The sequence below is a fragment of the Polyodon spathula genome, chromosome 2 (genome assembly GCF_017654505.1).
Source record: "Polyodon spathula isolate WHYD16114869_AA chromosome 2, ASM1765450v1, whole genome shotgun sequence".
Lineage (NCBI taxonomy): Eukaryota > Metazoa > Chordata > Actinopteri > Acipenseriformes > Polyodontidae > Polyodon > Polyodon spathula.
In genome coordinates, this window is record NC_054535.1 from 102,583,463 (window position 1) to 102,603,045 (window position 19,583).

At 37.2% G+C, this 19,583-nt stretch overlaps 1 protein-coding gene across 1 annotated transcript; it reads right to left on the reverse strand.

Annotated features, from left to right (window-relative positions):
- Positions 1-1,145: 1,145 nt before the first annotated feature.
- On the reverse strand, positions 1,146-18,973 carry LOC121327361. The gene is made up of 6 exons (XM_041271339.1): positions 18,872-18,973; positions 16,085-16,208; positions 10,846-11,013; positions 6,194-6,306; positions 3,789-4,196; positions 1,146-2,279 (listed from the first exon to the last, which is right to left on the reverse strand). The coding sequence occupies exons 1-6, from the start codon at positions 18,971-18,973 to the stop codon at positions 1,887-1,889; spliced, it is 1,308 nt and encodes a 435-aa protein (XP_041127273.1). The 3' UTR covers positions 1,146-1,886.
- Positions 18,974-19,583: the final 610 nt, after the last annotated feature.

Consider the following 19,583-nt stretch of genomic DNA (forward strand, 5'->3'; position numbering starts at 1 on the left):
TGTAATTGCAACTGTGGTTACTAAGTAATTACAGAGTAATTGCACAACTATCCACGTGTGCAAATAGTCTTAGATGCTAGCAACTGCCAACTAATAATTATGCAGTGAAGCATTTTGTTGCATTGTGAAAGCACAAGCATATTCGTAATCACTGCATTATTACAGTGTAGTTAGAGGCATAGAATCTAAACTGTTGCCCAGTAATAATTATCATGCCCATTATTTTTTATCTGTCTATATAAAGTCTAAGTGAATATTACACGACACCTTTATACTGGGGCTCTGTTTCACTGACATGGTCTCCCTGGAGAAAGAACATTGCCAAGAACAGTTAACACATGAAATACAAAAGTAACTGCTTTTATTACAGTTCATCATTCATGTAATTTCTGGCAGCATTTGTGATTACAAACCATGTGATTGACTAACTAGACATTCTCCAAATGAATTATGAAAGCAGCTCTTTCGAGCCCAGCAGATACTCGTTCTTTGCAATAACTCTTCCCATTGGTGGTAAATCAAAACACATGTCAAAGTGGGAAGAGTTAATAATAACCTGTCGTTTATTATAAATCTGTCAGAAATTAAACGCTGTCAGAAATCAAACTCTGTTAGAGCAGCTGATGCAGACAACGGGAAGATTTGTGGTTTATTTATGGGCCAAAACTACGTCACCTTCTGAAGAGATATCTAATTCTGCAGCACACTTTCCAGGCACTATAAAACATTGTGAATACTGCAGTTTCAGTACAGTCCAATATTTCTGCATGATAGCTGCATTCAGCCACTATAGCATGGCTCAGAAATATGAGCACATCTCTAATTCCCATTCTTCTCTTACCCTACATCATGAGGTTAACAGGTGCTGAGTTATCTACAGATCTGCTGCAGAGGAGTAGCAGAGGTGGCTCATAGAAAACTGAAAAAGCTCATGCTTTATTTTAAGGGGTGCCTTTTTTGTGTAATAAATGGTTTGGCTTGTTATTATATTATATAGTTACTATATACTGACCTACTTCTAAAATAAATAATACAAGGTTTTTTTTTTATTACAATGTTTGCAGCCTTTTATTATTATTATTATTATTATTATTATTATTATTATTATTATTATTTTACTTTCAAAATGGATCATTCAGGTAAACATAGACTATACAAACATCCCTTTAAACTGTATGAGTAGTCTATATACAGTATGTACTGTAGTATAGGGTGTACAAGTTATCTATTAAGACATGCATTTTGGAGAAAACTAATTCTGAAGGCTCTGTTCTATGTTCCACTCAATCATTCCATTTATTTAAAGAAAAAAAAAAAAAACTATTTCTTAAAATGACAATTTCTGCAAAAAACACACAATTATCAGAAATGAAATACTTTCATGGTCATTTAACAGACCAACAGGGAGTATATGGATGTAAAAAATGCACTTTCACGTCATATGAGGTGTTTGTGATTTATCCAGATACACAGTTATGCGTAAGATCAGATAAAAAATAAGCTTCTTTTCAAATCATGCTTCTCTTCCCTGTTACAACATCAAGGAGACACCTGATGCAGTTTTAAAACGTGTTTAAATGGTGCTGTTGCAACCAATCTAACACTGCTGCTAATTATTCGGTTCAGTTACAAGCAGATAAAATAGATGCTTGAATTGATTATTATCAATGTTTGTCCAAACAGCCAGAGCATGACCACTCCTTTACTTCTGTCTACCCATGTTCATTATACATTTCCACACATAAAGCCATGTTTCAGTAAAACTGGGCTGTAAATAATTCAACAATAAAATTCTTCCTTTCTCTTATTTCACTTCAACAGCTTTAAGCCTGAAAGCAAGTTTAATACCAAGTAAAAATGCTTAAATCCACCAGTGTCAAAGGTCACTATTTTTGGCTTGACTGTTGGATGGTTTCTGAGGCTGGACGCTTCTGTGACAACACAGGGTCAGGTGACCTGGATATGTCCTTCCAAGCTGTTCCCGAGGAGTAAATTGCTTGTTGGTAAACAGGCCTGCCAGTGAGCCTCTCTGAAGGGTTTAGGGTTACAATGAGGGAGGAGGAGGCGGCAGAGTGGGAAACCAAAGGTGAAAGGTGAAGATGAGCCGTTCTGGGCCTGCTCCCGTGGCAAGGCCCTGACTCCTGCCCTTCAGGTCTCACTCTTGGATGCAGTGCACAACCGGGCTCCCTGCCAGGGATTCTTCCACTCTGGTGACTCGCTTTACTTAAGTTTGTGCTGGAGGAACTGTCCCCGTTCCCAGGCTGTCTGCTGCTGGCCCACTGAAACACACACAAATAAACATTTCTGTTTTATAAGCAGGAGACATGGGTCTGTATTTTTCACTGTGAGCTGATTGCAATCCATGTAAGACATGTGCAATTTGCCCACAGAGGAAAATAAGGTCCATTTACTTTAGCACACAGGTACATATTAATGTGGATGTAATACATTGAAATCCATCTATTATGACAAAAAAAGAAATTGATTAAACTGGTCTTAATAGAGAGCTGGTCTCACTGTTTCCAATTTGAAAGGGACTAACGAGAGTGGTCTTAATGATGTTCTGCATATGGAGCTGGTCAAAATAAGTTTACTGTATGGGTATGCCTGAAGCTCTTGCAGTTGAATAGATGAAAAGTGGTTGAATAGATGACCATGAATTACATAGTAGAGGTCTAAATATACTTTTGTAAAGTTTATACTCTGGGGAACCACAAATTAAACATTATACATATTAAACTTTAGCAGTGTAACATGCCAAAGCTTGTAGATGTTATTATTCACAACCTCCTGTGGCTGAAGGGAGCTGTAGGAATGTGCCTGCTTGGCTCACAGATTGACAGTGTCCAACAACTTTAAAGGGGGTGGGGGAGGGAAGGGGGTTGTGTCCTTGTAGCTATAACTGCCTGTGGGGAATGTAAACAAACTCTGAAGTCTTCAATGTCTTCAAATTCCCCATACACCACCCCTCCCCCCATATAATCATTGGACCAAAAAAGTGTGAAACAATGCCGTCCAGCTAGCTGACACAAATCTTGTGCTTTAAGATAATTCTTCGTTTTATTACTTTTTATTAAATCTGCATCAGCATCCATGTTTGTATGGGGGAGGTCTCTTCACATGCAGAGATGTTGAGCAAAGATAAACAGACAAACAAAGAACACTGTGGGGGGTGGGGTGGCGGTGGATGGAGAAAGCCCTGGCTGGACTGGCTATACCAAGTACAGTCCTGTCTGTCTCGTGCAATGTCACAAATATTCAGGAAGAGTGCGTACGCTTAGGGAATATATAATATATGCAAAATATAGTACAACCTGACTTGGATGCAGCCATATCAACCCGATCGCAATATCTTTATATCAGATTGTAGCCGATAGTTTGCATCAGATGGCTTGTATCAGTTAACTTGTATCAGATGGAAATGACTTCACAATAATAATTAGCTAGACTGTTTATTCTTTTTCACCTATATATTACAAAAAATATATTTTTGGATGCTGTCTTGGATACAAGTTAATTTCTCCAGAATGGTCAGTAAGCTAGCTCATGGTAGCCGCTTGTATGGAACAACACCCTATACAATATTCTATATAGCGATTATATAAATGAGATATATTAGTGCATCTTTCTCCTAATTTTTATTGCTGGACATGAAATACATATATAAGAAAATGGCACACATAATTTAATCACTTACTGTACACTTTCATTAGATTGCACTCAAGTTCACAATGTGCAGTAAAAGACCACTCTCCCTAACTCTGCTGATGAAGACTGATTGTACTTACAGGGCTACCAGCAGTTTGGGGTCTAGATCTGCATTTGGGCTTTCTCCTCATCTCAGGCAATGTGCTGGGGTAATCTGCATCTCCGCTGCACAAGCAATCTGGAATCAAAGGTGAGTGTAGACAGCTGAAGGCTTGCTTATTTCTGAACCGTTTTCCCCTCGGAATAAGGACTCTGCCATTCTCCTCTTGTAGTTTGATTGATGAGCAGCTATTTCCTTGTTTTTCCTTCGCAGACAGAGCACTTGCATCTTGAACTGTTGTACCATCTGAATGATTCTTTTTGTTAAGGTTTGTTTGATCCATGCCATCAAATGGAGAGTTCTTAGGCTGGCTGGAAGGTTGAGAGGAATGGGAATGTATCAAAATGTCTGCTTGGTTCGGAGGGGCCTGGAGATCACCGGAGTGCTTCTGAAATAGCAGGATCATGTACAGAGTTGAATGCTACAAGCATTAACATTCTTGGGTGTTTTTCACGCTTTATTTCCTGCTCTGTACCTTGCTCTGATCTCTTCAACAAGTCTAACTGTGAAAGGGGCCTTTAACATCAACCAGCCAAAGAGTAGACAAACATTTAACGTCAATGCTTATTCACCAGCTAATGTCTGAAAGCAAGGATACAAAATGCAACATTCTGCATTCTTCTTGATGCATAGTATTTTTTTTATACAAGTTAATACTTTAAAGGGTGTCTCTTACTGTGGTAAGAGATTTCATCCTGTGCAGTTTAGGTGAAAGCACCACAAAGCGAAACTGGCTGATCAAATTGTAGTAAGAGACACCCCCCACACTTCATAAGAAGTTATTATATAAATCCTAAAAAAGGAAGCTGAACTGTACTCATGAACTACTAACACATATATCAAGTGTTATTTAGTTAACGTTAGAAATATGGCATATTTCCTAAGCAAGGAATGGCACCACATTCCAGTATATTGATATTTAAGATGAACTGGGATTTTGATAAATCCTTTCCAGTGGTGGTGTATTTATAATACAGAATATAGGCCCACAATGTAAATGCATGCATGCAGACAAAAGGTCACCATACATTAAGCAATAGAGCCCTGATCCAGGACATTACTGTCTGGTAGTTGACAGTGTCTGGAATGTAAGGACAGACAAGGTCGGCTTCCAAGGATGTCTGCACACCCTCAACGTGCATGGCTGGTTCTGTATATTCCTTTGTTTCTAAGAAAGCATCTTGATATTATAAAATTCTGTTCTAACCCCTTTTACGGCAGACACATTTACAGCTTTGGAAAGAAAACCCCAGAAGTTGTTAATGGTTTCCTAATAAATGAAAGGAAACAGGGGTTTGCTGCTATGAAACATTAGAGGTAGCAATTCCCAGCATTTTGGCCATTGCAAGGATATTGCATTTGAGAGTGTATTTCGTGGTTATAGCCTGGGGATCCTGGGTTCAAATCCCAACTCAGGCTCTGGCTCATGACATGGCCGTGAGGACAGGTAACTTCACCTCCGTGAGGCGCTGATATTTATTTGGAATGAACGTTAACTCTTCCCTCTGGAACGTGACTGTAACCAAATACACTCGTCTTTAGAAATGTTTGGAGTTTCTTTACATCACAAAGCTGTCAAAACCCATCTCCATTCACAGCCACCAAAATCCATTATTTGAAGGATGTTTAATCGTCATTAATGTCCAAAACTAACTGATTGACAAGTGATTTTTTGAAAGCTACACTTAAAACCCATAGGACAAAAAATGAAAATGTATCATATACAGCAACACACCGATACATCAAACATGCTCATGTAGCCTTAAGTTCTAAGACCTACATGAATTACTGTCTCAGGGGTTTAAATACAATACCAGCCCAGCAAGTGTTCTTTAACAGTAACACACTGGCCAAGTAATGATTTTCTGAAGCAGGTGGATGACAATGTGGGTTTACTATATCATTAGGCTGTGGCACTCACCATGGATGGCTGGCTGGGACTTCAAAAGCCACCAATAAGGGTAAACAGAAGCATTACAAGCTGTAATATTCAAAGTAGGGGGAACAGAAACACATGCAAAACTGCTCCTCATCATTTGACCCCATTTAGAAATCTTACACCAATTAAGTGGAATTTTCAATGTAAATTATTTAGCATGCTTGCTTGTCAACAGCTTAATTAACATCAGTAAAGTAGGGCAGGATTTATTTTAAATAATTTACTGTTTAATAATAGAATAAAGATATAACCATATACTGAAATAATGTTTTTTATGTCCTAAAAAATGACAGGAATGCAAACAAACAATTAAATGAAATGAAGGGAGGGGGAGATGAAATGATCAAAAGAAGCATGCTTTGAAACAAGGCCCTATATTTCCCAGCATCGTTCTCAAAAGGAGTGTGCTCTGGTAAGAGACGATAGTGCTGGAGTGTGCTTCTTACTCTGCTGCTATTTTCTTCTGGTAGAAGTACTATCAGTTGGGGATAGTTGCTGTCGTCTTTGAAGCTAGCTCCAGTTTCTCTGAAATCCGATTCCTTATTCCCAGGGCTCCTCTCTGCAATGCCAGCACAAACATAGATCAGCAGCTGCAGAGTACTTTAAAGAGTTACCAAGAAGTGCTGGAGTGCTCGCCTTTTTACTATTTGCACTCCTTAACCCTCAGCCTTACAGCACTCCCTTCCATGACACTCTCCGGACTAGTCTGAAACTTCCAGTATTCTTTCTGAGACCAGTTAGTTTCCAAGTAAACAATGTAACATAACAAAAGTGGCTATTTATAAGGTAATGCTTTGTAGCTTTCAATCAATGTTCTGGTTACTAATCACAATTCCCAAATAGAAAAAAATATATATATATAGAGAGAGAGAGAGAGTTAAAAACATATATATATATATATATATATATATATATATATATATATATATATATATATATATATATATATATATATATATATATATATATATGTATGCATATCTGAAAAATATAATTTCAAGTTGTAATGGATAATGGATCATGGATTTAAAATACAGGTTTACCACACATAAGTTAGAGGATATATTTTAAATGAATGACTCCTATACGCCATGTATAAAAAATATATTAAAAACATATTCTCTTTTGATATGGGATTACAATTGTTTTGTTATGTCTTGGATCATTAATTAACAGAGGGGCAGTTACCACAGGCATTTTACTGCCCACCACATAAACTGTTTTCACAGACAACTGTTGAACTGGAAACATTTATAAGGGTCTGTGCAAAAAAAGCCCCCTTCAACATGTTGCTGTTTCCTCTGTTTTACCGACAGCAATGGCTGAGGGGAGATTTTGTATGCAGAAACTGGTGGAGGTGTTGTCTTCAGACAGTTTGTGCCGTGCACAGTGAAAGGGCTTTGGTAGCAGCAGTTAACACATACATATATACAGTACAAAAACATGCTACTGTGTTTAATATTAAATTTTCAGTAATGCAAAGTACGTGAGGCTGCAACAGTAAGTGCAAGTCTCAGGTGTCTTCCTGGATCAGATCAATGCATGTGAGTATCGACAAACAACTTCATCTCTTTTACTTAACATCATATAGACAGGAAGAAAGGTGGGTGTGATCAGAACTGTGATGACATTCTGTTAAAAAAAGATTCAATGTATCTGTCATGATGTTATTACATAATTACAGGGTACGTCGAGTGCATGAGGAGATAACAGCTGAGGAGATGAGCCCATTTGTTATAACTGTGTTTTGGTATTTTCTTTTTTAAGGTAATAGCTTTGAGTAAGAAAGTTGTGTGATGATTCTACTCTGACTGTAACTTCAACAGAGTCAGCCTGCTGTCGTTATGGACTCTTTGTTTCACTGTACCATGATCTATTCTCGTAGTACAACAGCATTTGAAATCCCTCCAATATGAAGAGAAACAACTGCTGTAAATCTACCGTAAAACAACAACAAAACGCATTTCAATTTGGAAGTCACAGCTGATGTAAAAAACCCAAAATACTCCCAAGGTAAAAAGCAGCAAAGGTTTTGAATTTTAAAATGTACGAAAAAATTCATAAAGCACTACTAAATCAATACAAGGCAAATCAACAAACGAAACCTGATTCATTTCAAATTACAATTGAGTGTTAAATGTGAAACTGGTTGAAAGACTAAACAATTTCAAAGGCAACAGGTCTGTTGGGCTCTAAACAGCATCAGGACAACAGCTGCACACACATACTGTGCATATTCACGCAGATCCATTTTCAATAGTCATCTAGAAAGTCAACATGCTCTGGGCTGTGGTTCGTTGTGCTGTGCCAAGTCAATCGTAGATATTCCATCACTTCTGAATGGAATTGGGGGTTTCTCAACACACTCATGATGTAGTTAACCCTTTACTGCCCTGGGTGTGTGCCCATACCTATTACATGGCTATTTTCTTAATGTCAAGTATATTGGACACTGGGCAGTAAAGGGCTCATTAAAGCTGTAGGTTTAAAGTGATACCGGTACTGTGAAGCTGTTTCTTATAGGTAATAGTGGCCTCTGTCACCTAAATAGCTGCCATCCACTGGGCAGAGAAAGAAGATTGTGCAACATTAAGCAGCGTCTCTTTCTGGCTCAGGTAATAAAAATGAACTGCAGCTCTCCCAGCTCACGGCAGCAGTGGGGCTCTCAGCTGTCACTAATTTGCAGCCTGTTTCCCGGCTGAGTGAAGGAGCTGCTGTTTGATAAACAGAGAAGCCTGGGTTCGATTTTCCATCCATTCTTATTTACAAACACATGCTTCTTGAGGAGAAAGCTCCCCGCACAGTGATCCGAGGCAGCGCGTGTTTCCTCTCACAACCTGCAAAGCGGCTAACTGAGAGATTGACAGCTGAGTACACCTCACACTTAGTACCCACGGCTGAAAGGATTTAATCACAGTGCTGGGAAGGCTCACCTTTCCCACACTAATTTAAACAAACATGCTGACTCTCTCTAACTGTCCCTCACACTCACACACACACACACACACACACACACACAGACACACACACACACACACATTAATAAAACCTCCATTTGCCAACCAAGTAAATCCTTTTGCATTTCTGTTGCCTGCGAGCCCATGCAGTGTAAAACCAACCTATTGGCTCATTTATTGTGGCCGTGGAACTTAATAAATACTAAAAAAAAAAAAAAAAGAATACTGCTTTTTTTAATATATATTATCCAATAACTTTGATTCAACCTCATGTTCTTTTTAGATTTCAAAGCTTAATGCTGAGGTTAATGTTATCCTATATTAAAAAAAAAAAAAAAAACCCTGACACGTTATTATAACAATAATGTTGGACTGCGGAAACAGCTATTTAGTTATTCTTTCTCAATGGCTTCCTGGACCCTTGTACCATTTTTGTTGGCAGCTCTTTCTGAAAGAGATCAAACCTTAAAGGTTTACATTGTGGATGATCTGTCTTTATTAATAATCCTGAAAAAGACAGGAATGTGTGTGGGGTGGCCATGCATGACGTTTGGACAATCCAACTCGATTATAAACAGCTGTGCTTTAAAAAAGAAAAGTCTGTTTTTTATTCAGAATGTTAGAAAGCAAAACTGTAGAAGTGTTTTTGGTAACACTTTACATTAGGTGTCTCTAAGTATTGTGTATTTAAATAGCAGTTACTTAGTAAATACAGGGTTATGTGATGCAAAAAAAAATTACACATTAATACATTGTAATTGCACAATAACATTGTAGTTATGTGTAAGTACACCTAACCCTAATACTAACCTATCCCCTTTCTGATATATATTGTGCAAAAAGACTTACAGGTTAAGTGTACATGGAAATACACAGTAATTATATATATCATGTAAAATGTTTTTTTTTTTTTTTTTTTAAAGTTATGAACACATAACAATGTAAGCATCTTTAATCATTAAAACAAATCTGCTTGTGTGCCAGTAACTTTCTCAATCACTTCATTATAATCTTTTGTTTCATGTGAACTGTTAAGGTTTTTGTGTAGCATTAATGAGCAGTCTAAAAAAAAGAGGCTCTAGAGATCATCCCAACAGGCAGCTGCTAAATGCCTTGGTTAGGGTTAGGTATGATCTATGTCAACCACTAGGGATTTGGGTAGGCTTAGAATTAAGGTTTAGAATTCAAGTTGATGTGAAGGTCTGGTTTAAGCTTAGGGTCTCTTATGCCCCTCCTCCACTGGCACATCCGACCCGTGAGGGCTTGGTATGGAATGGATATGGATGGTTCTCCACTGGCTATTTGTTGAACCCAGCGAAAACCGTGAAGACATCTGAATCTGCTAGGAGCCAAGCCGGGCCAGGGGCGGGATTAAGGATTATCGTCATTACGTTGCATCAGTCAGTAAACTCCAGAAAGACAAACAACAAACAACATGGCGGGCAGCGAGTGTGATGGGAGAAAAGTACAGCCTTGGGATGCTGAGGAAGTGCAGGCTCTAGTTTCTCTGTGGGCAGATAGAAGTGTTCAGGAAGAACTGGAGTCGTGCGTCAGAAATGAGAATGATTATGCCTGAATTGAGGTGCGTAGAGTAGACTGATATGTAGTAGTCCCGCTCTGCAAGCATCTGTTATTAAGTTGGTTAGTTTATGGAATGGTTCACCCTTGTATTGCTTACAAATCCCTGAAAAAAAAAAGTATATATTTTCCCTGGTAGTTAAATTAAAAACAGAAACAGCTCAATACTGTAAATTCATACTATCACACAATGCTTTACAGTAGCATCACCAGTCCCCCTTTTCTTCTGTTGAAAGTTCTCTACTTGTATTTTTTAGTTCAGTATATATTTTGTGCTTTCTTGTACCTAATCACTTTCTGTGTTGCAGTTCAATCTCACTCCAATAGTCTAGCTGCAATCTAACTTACTTACCTGCTGTGTTTATTATTTCAATGATTCGTTTACTCTATGGCCTGGCTTTGAAAATCAGTCACAATGTGTTTAAAAGATTTGAATAACCAGGATTACCAAAAAACAAAAGAAAAACCAAAATATTCCCAGTAATAATAATATTGTAACATGAAATGTATTTATGCAACACAAGAGAAACCCATTTAGAAAAGCATAAATGTGAATCTAGTACCTTTAGGAATTCCTGTGAGGATCATGGTGTGCCACGACCCACAGCTGACATCACACACAGCCTGGTTACTGACATCAGCCTTCTGCGGGCTCCAGAATTTATGGGACGCTGGTTGGTTTCCATCAATTACATGGCAGTTTCTCCCCCACATAAACAACTCTCCATTAGCTGTGCAGAAAATAAACAAACAGAATCACAGCCTAAATAATTGGTCCATTTAGCCAGCGGGAAACACAACTGGGATACATTACTGAAAACAAACTCGCAAAGCGTTTGATTTAAAGAACCTTTTCTCTCAATAACTCTTTATCATAATAGAATGGGTAACATACAGCACTGTATGTATAATACTTAAATCATTTTAATCCTATCATTCATTCATTGACAACTTTGGATGTAACCATATTTAAAAAATAAAAAAGCACACATGCAGCATTTTTTGTTTTGTTATTGGTGTATTTTATTGAGTCTTTTATTTACTGTGTTAATGCCATTCCTCTATACCATTTTTGCCCGTCTGTACTGCTGCAGCTATAATGACCAGCTATGAATCAATCTTGAATTTCCAATGTGCCAACAATGTGACAGCTGACCAGGATAGCCTGCAAGGACAGTTGTGAACAGATGGTATCTCTTAGCTTTGCTTTGTTGCGATGAAGAAAGGTCCGAGGCTCCGCTCTGCTGTAGATCTCTAAAAAGAAATACTTTCTTTTTTTTAAGTCTGCTTTTGCAGGAAAACGTGTATTGTAGGTAACTTTGCACAACTTTACAGCAAGTTTTTATGGCTAGGGAATATTACCTCAACACAACATTCTTATCACATGTTGGGCATTACTCACTGTCGGATAGTTGATAATGACCAACAATCAGATGCATATTGTAATACATCATCACTAAACAAATACAACCAGAAGAGCTTGAGTCTAGTACTGAGTACCTACCTATGTGAGGCTAAAAGCCAGGCACAAGCATGAGTAATTGATCGATGAATGTTTAATTGAGGTTTGCAAATTAAAACCATGGCGATCAAGAAATGATAATCGATACCCTTTTCATCTCGAGATAATTTCATCTGAGAAAAAAATAAGCATATTCACAAAGCAATTACATATCATTGCATTGCAGTCCTATGCATTTTTTTTTTACCAAAAAATGTATTCTTTGTGCACCCGTTGACCATTGCCCAAGCATTTTCTCATGTGACAAGTTTGCATATTTGTGAAAAAAAAAATAAAAAAATGATGTAACAAACCTTGAAATAAACAACCTGTATTGGACTGCAAAGCTTATTTGAAATAGATGTTTTTTTTTTACGCCACACTTCTCTCTTTTTAATCAGAGAGAGCGATGCATTAAAACAGATGTAAGTGTCTGCTGCAGTTTATCTTAAATTTGATGAGCAAAACTACACCTTTACAATATATGACAAAATGGATCTGCTTAAGCGACGTGGTGAATTTAGAGCAGTCAAGAGATTTCTCAGCAAGACAAAGTGTTCCACCTAGAAGGTATAGCTTCACAAACTGTCTTCATTTTAGAGGGCTGTAAACAGCAACAGGGGACTGCTATCAAATGATAGTCTTCAAAACCCAGGGAGCAAACACAAGAATTAAATGAATTAAGTGATATGTTTAATCTCAGATCAAGCAGAATATATTTTTGCTGAAATCTGAATAAAATTCAGTGCTCCATTGAAAGGTTTTGTACATCAACTAGACATCCCAAAGCATTTTTCAGAGACTCACATTAGGCATCACTGGGAATAGAACCCAAGTCCCTTGACTCTTGTATAAGCGGTCTGTTTTTTAAGCTTTGTATTGAAAGTATTTCTGGATACAATATGTGATCTGAATTTCAACTTTTAAAAACATAACTTTTTTACATGAAAAATATAAATTAAAGAAAGACAAGAAAAAAAATCACTACAATAATTAATTCAATCGTACAAAATTGGCATAAATCACTTATTTTTACACTAAAATTGGAGATAAATCATTTATTATTCCATTAATATGATATTACTACTGTATTAGTTAATCAATATATTTACAAAAAAAGGAGTAAGTCGCTGTGTGTTATTTGAACATTTTATCTAACTAGGCCACATCTTAGTAAACAAGCTGTTACTCACCAATGCTAGCGTTTAACTGTAATCGGAATGGTGCACATCAGTGTATTGTTCCAGTGGAATTGTAGCCACAGTATATGGCAACATCTCATAATGCCAAGGCGTTCTTTTAGCATTGCTTACCATTATGTTTTGAACTCCCGGACCGGAGGTCATATTACCTGAGCTTCTGTTTGCACTGTCTGATTTAAAAACAACTGAACTCTTTTCTCTCAAGAATAACACAGGTATAAGTCAGGTGCAACATCTCAGTAGCCAGAACAGGAAAGCTACAATATAGCATTACTTTATTTGCAATTTAAACTAGATTAAGTTGCTAGGGCACATTAGTATATTGATCATTTCCTTTTAATTAAAAAGATGCACTGACCCTAATAAGAACCATTTCACAGAGACTGTCATCAAACGAGTTAATTCAGAACAGAGTTTTCTTATTTAGAGTCTGCTTTGCTTTAACTCCAAGCCTGTGAAAACCAGGCTTTACTCCATCAAGATATCAAATACATTTTAGTAAGACCTATCTATTCAAATTTGGGTCAAATCAATGTATAGCTGCTTCCTATAAGAGCCTTTAATCTGGTTTACAGTACATTTTAAAACAGGACTCTGGAGGAAATAAGTAATTTTTACATGCACATTATTTCTTAAACAGCTCTAAACACTGTTTATGCCAAAAAGAGATGATCTGCAACAAACTGATTTTTTTATTGTTCAATTGTTGTCTGATCCCTCATATAACTACAATTAGACTAATATTGTTTTATTTTCATAAGCCACATAGAGACAGACAAGAAACCATAGTTGGAAAGCAAGTCATCTCCTACATTAGGTTAATAATGTGTTTTAATGTGTTATTATTATTATTATTATTATTATTTATTATTATTATTATTATTATTATTATTATTATTATTAAATCCCAGTCTATTTGTCTGGAATTCAAATAGACTGGGATTTTATAACCACCCTCACAGTGGTTTATTGCACCCAACAAAAACAGCACTGAGTTGCTAAAACAATGAGGATCGAATGGGCAGACAGCAGCCTGACACTTACTGCCTCCATAAATCCTCTGAGTGAGTTTGAAATGGCTTATTAAGCAAAGGCCACAAGCTTAGATGCCAGCATACTTTCCAGTACCTTTAGTCACTCTAAACTGGTTTAGAAATCCATATACCAGCATTTGGTTTAAAAGTGGGATTGTTTATATAGTTTCTAAGTGGAAACAGAAAGTTTCGAGAGATAACAATTTTAATTGACTAGAAAGATGTCCCATTGACCTTTGCCTATTGCTTTTGCTAAACTGAAAATATTTTAACCAGAACAAAAAAGCTACCTTGGATAAGACATCCATTGATATATTTGGACAGTTTTAGGGTCCTCAATCAAGAAATAAGGACCTTTATGTGCTGATCAATGCCTTTGGTCAACCTGTCTGTTCCACTCTACACTGTTAACACAACAGCAGCCTTGATTTTAAACTAATCTTCACCAAACGTTCATTACCCAGTCCTTTTATACACTTTTTTTTTTTTTTTTACCTTTTCAGATACTGCATGCTAATGACACTATTACAAGTTTTTTTTTTATAATTCATTAAAACATTTAAACACTGGAATAGTGCTTTTCAACACCATGTCCCTTTTGGTTTTGAAGCAGTAATCACACACACTATATCAATAGAAAGTTCTAAATATTCTGTTGCTTTAATATACTACTGTAAAACACTCCGTTAGAAAAAGGAAACCACATTTACCTATGTATGTAAAGATATTTTACATGGTACAAAAGTGTACCATAAAAAGAAAGCAGGGATTATACAATGAACCACAGTGTAGGTATTGAGTTACAAATGATGCGTCAGAAAGAACACAGAGCTGAGCTCTCTCATTATTCTTTTTCAAAGATTGATTGTTGAATTCCCCAAAAAAGGGTAAAGATCATGTTTTCTCTTCAGAATGGCCAGCTATGAAAGGTCAAATCAATCATCTACTAAATCCGCTTGATACGCAATCCATACAAAGCTTGTTTAAATAATAACAATTTATAGATCACCTGAAGACATAATCGCTGCTGCGGTAGCTTAGAAAAGCTCATTCATAAAGAAAGCCCATGTGGGGAAACCAATAGGCCCAGAGTGAAATGCCAGCGATATACAGTATGCCATATATTGTGCCTTAAATCTGAAATCAGAATGTTTTGTAATTATATGAAGTATATATTACACTACACAATAGTGCCCACAAGCCTTGACCACCTCTGTTAATTGCAATGTTATTCCTCTAAGCAGCATGCAATACATATTGATTTTGATTAAATGTCTTAAATTTGTATTGCTGGATCGAGTAGAAGAAGTTGGTAAAAAAGACAATGTACCGAGTAACTAAAATTGATCTACTGTGAAGACTGGAGAAAGATATCCCCCAGACTCATGCAAAAGAAAAAAAAAAGACTTGACAAATCTTCTAGAAGTTAAATCCAAAGGGGGTCAGACCAGTTTGGGGTTTAGTTTATATGACGCTTAGGTAACCAAGCGGCAGCAGCACATCATGCTTTTCCAATAAATACATGTTTAAATATATAAAACATTAACTCTTTCTTACATGAAGTTTTTGATGTGTTTTTGGTCAAAATCCAATGAGTGTACCAAGCTTGGGATTTAATGCAGGCTGCTTTACAAAGCTCAAGCAGATTTCAAAACTATAGCTTACCTGTGAGCGCAGCGCTGTATCAATCCCCAGCATCAATCTGGCAGTTATTTAATGCAGACTGCTTTACAAAGCTCAAGCAGATTTCAAAACTATAGCTTACCTGTGAGCGCAGCGCTGTATCAATCCCCAGCATCAATCTGGCAGTTATTTAATGCAGACTGCTTTACAAAACTCAAGCAGATTTATAAGCTATAGCTTACCTGTGAGCGCAGCGCTGTATCAATCCCCAACATCAATCTGGCAGTTATTTAATGCAGACTGCTTTACAAAACTCAAGCAGATTTATATGCTATAGCTTACCTGTGAGCGCAGCGCTGTAGCAATCCCCAGCATCAATCTGGCAGATATCTAATGCAGACTGCTTTACAAAACTCAAGCAGATTTCTAAACTGTAGCTTACTTGTGAGCGCAGCGCTGTAGCAGTCTCCAGCCTCGATCTGGCAGATGGCTCCTTTAAGAAGTTCAGAGCAGAGGAGCTGAGGTTTAGACAGAAACGTTGTGTTTTCTCCATGTCCCAGCTGCCCCTGCAATGAAAGACAAGTCTGAACCGCCACCTAATACTGTTTCTTAATATTATCTAGTTAACCTTTTAATAGCTGCTACAAACCATATCTGCGTCTGGTTGAACCTAGGGAGGCAGGGGTGGATGCATTTAAATAGAGCTGTAAAGGGTTTGCAGTTCAAACTCTTCTTCAGCAGTCTACGAGTCAATAGAGATCTACCCTGTATACCACGGGTTCATGCCTTTACAGGTGAAGCTCTCACACATAATATAGAGGCAGCAGCTGAGGATCGAACCCCCTAGGTTCAGGGACGCACATACTGTCTGCAGCGCTAAACGAGTCAGGCTCTACTTGTGGAGCTGACAGATAGTGTTGTATATTACTCAGCTTAGTCTGCTGGTGGAGTTCATTATCATACCGCGCCTTCAAACATATAGCTATCAAACAGTGCCTTCTCTTAATAAGTATGTATTGATACTCCTGAAATAGTTGATTGGAAATTCTGATTAACCCTATTTATTACTGAATGATTCCAAAAGATCTATGTGTACAGTGAACCTTTAAAACATTTTAAAATATGTGCTGTGTTTGCAACCTGTAAAGTATGACACGCGGGGCTGGCAGGCTGCCTGGTTTCTACTTAAATATTGTCATTTTGGGAAAAATAAATTTCAATAACTAGACAAAAGTCAATGTTTTACTACAGTCAAACTGACAATTTAATGTCTCATCATTTAAAATATCTGTGGATAATAAAAATAACCTCAATCAATCATAAATTTTGCTGGATGGCGCTTTCGGTGGGTTTAGATAGATCTATGCCACAAATCAAATAGTTATTTTTTCTTTATAGGAATTCCCCTAATACAAAAATCAGCTATAGGGAGAATCTGGGGCAGCAAGGATAACTGGAATAGTGTAAATAAATAGAAGTTGGTAATGGCTTTATTACCTTGGGGGGGCAACAGGTTAATATGACGCTATGATGTCAAAGGGCCATGAGGGTACTATCAATCATAAGATTCAAGCAAGTTATAAGCATGATCACAGACCCAATATGAAATTGCAAGGGCTGTAATGCTCAATGTTTTTTTTTTATTTTTTACTTAATATTATAGATGGTTCTGAATGATTTTTTATGAAAACTATCTTAGCAGACATTATATACTTCTATTTGAATTATTTTGCACCTTTGCACCTTGATTCCCAGACCCTAACATTTTTGCTTCCCTAACAAGAGCACCAGATTACACTGGGAGAATGTCATGCTGGTCCTGGCTCTCAACAGGCCAACAGGAGGGGAGGAGGAACTGTCATCCTGTGGAGTGACATCACAGCAGTCAACTAAAGAGCCCGTGAGAAATGGGCCATTGTCATACCCTTTCTGCAGTGACGCACTCCACATAGCAGTGGAGTTTTAAAATGTTTGGGAGGAGACACAGCATCCAAAACACAACACATCACTCTAGCAATTAAAGGTGTCATAAACAAGGCTTTAAAAATGTGCTTGCCTCTCACTAACAGGAACAACAGTTTTCCATAATTTTCACTTTGATTCACATTATAGCCAATGCTATAATCTGAAAATTGGAGTGACAAAAAGCAAAACAAAAAAAAGGCAAAACCAACACAAACAAAACAAATCTGTGATTGGTATCATTGATATGGTTTTACTGTAGTAAAAACGACACTGCTACTGTGGCTGTAAAGTTAAGGGTGTCGGACGATTTTGCTTGAGTTTCCAGAATGTTCTTCAATTTACGCATAAAATTTTTGTGTCAGAGAACACAAAAATACGTTCCTCAAATTCACTTTTGAACGCACCCTGGACGCAACAGGTCAAATGCGTGACCCTTCAGTTTGTGTCAAGGTTTTGATAGAGCCGGTTGAATCGTGGTGGGTGGAGAGAAAAAAAAAAACAGTAGTTGCTGCTAAACAAAAACTATTACTACCTTTTTCAAGAAGAAATGTCCTGGAACAGCAGACAACAAAGACACTACCACCAGCAATTCTGGATTAAATTCAACTGGAAACGAGACGCAGATGCCTTCGAATCCAACGGCCTCAGCTGAAAATGAGGCGCCTTCGAATCCACTGGCTTTTAAACACAAGTTACATTGCTAGTTGATTGCGAAGTCACCGCTCAGCTGAACACACAAGGACAAGAGTGGCTACACCTACTGTAAATGACGTACCGGACCCACTGTGGAAAATGTTGTGATGCTTCATTTTTCGGTGAGCAGCCTATCATTTTCAATAGTTTCAGTGTATACTTTTAAGATATCATTACAGTTCTTTTAATGTTATGCAGTGAATTTAATAAGTGGTTCTACAATCTGAACTTCTGAATCTGAATATACTCTTCTAGCATCTTAAATACACAAAAGCTGAAGGAGACTAAAACTATTGTATACATCTGGTACCTTGTTGGTCTTTCTTTGTTTTTTGGATTTTCCTTGCTGCTTCATTTAACAGAAGCTGTGTTGTGTGTTTTCTGTTGTTTAAATGTGCATAGTCAGTTTATTACTGATGCAAGTAGTCTCGAGTAATTAGTGCTGCATATATTTCCTTTATTTAAAATGGACTCACAGAATGGAAATGAGGTTTTGAATACGAGATTTCTCCCTCGATGGTGACGTCATGTCTGACAAGTTTTGGCAGGGCTCCGGCACTATAAAATTTACCATTGCGCCACTGGCAATAGCCAAGTGCGTCCTCCTGATGGGTGCTGATGACGTCTGGAGCAGAATCCGAGCCGGATCCTTACTAAACTTTTCATGGCTCATTGTTGAAATTGACTCCTGCTGACTGACAACTTAAGTGAGTAAAATAAATGTACAGATCTTCTTAGAGAAATTATGCATACTGGAGTCTCATGCATGGAGCCAGTGCAGATAGTAGATCATCTAATCTTCTTTGTAATGTTTAAATTAATCTTTAGAGGAATACACTTCCCATTCTTGGTAGCTGCAATGGATCACACAGCTAATGAGCTACCAAATATGTCAGTCCATGAATATCAAAAATCCCTCCTTACTGCATCAGTACAACATATGTAACATATAATATAGAATAAATAATCTTACACTTTACATATCCTGTTGTATAAACCCTACAGCTGACATCTATGTTCGACATGCATACCTTTGACAATGGATATACGTTGAGGAATTGTTTAACTCTTGGGAAATGTTTCACCTCTGATCTATTAATATCCCTATTCTGGAAAGTTTTTACATATATTTATTTTTATTATTAAAATAGCAAAAAAAAAAAAAAAAATTCTGATAAATTATATACAATTATATTTCTTGTAATTTATATAGCTACAATTAATACATACAATTAATATTCTCTTTTCCCTGCAGTGATCAAGACAAAAAATAAGCTGTATGA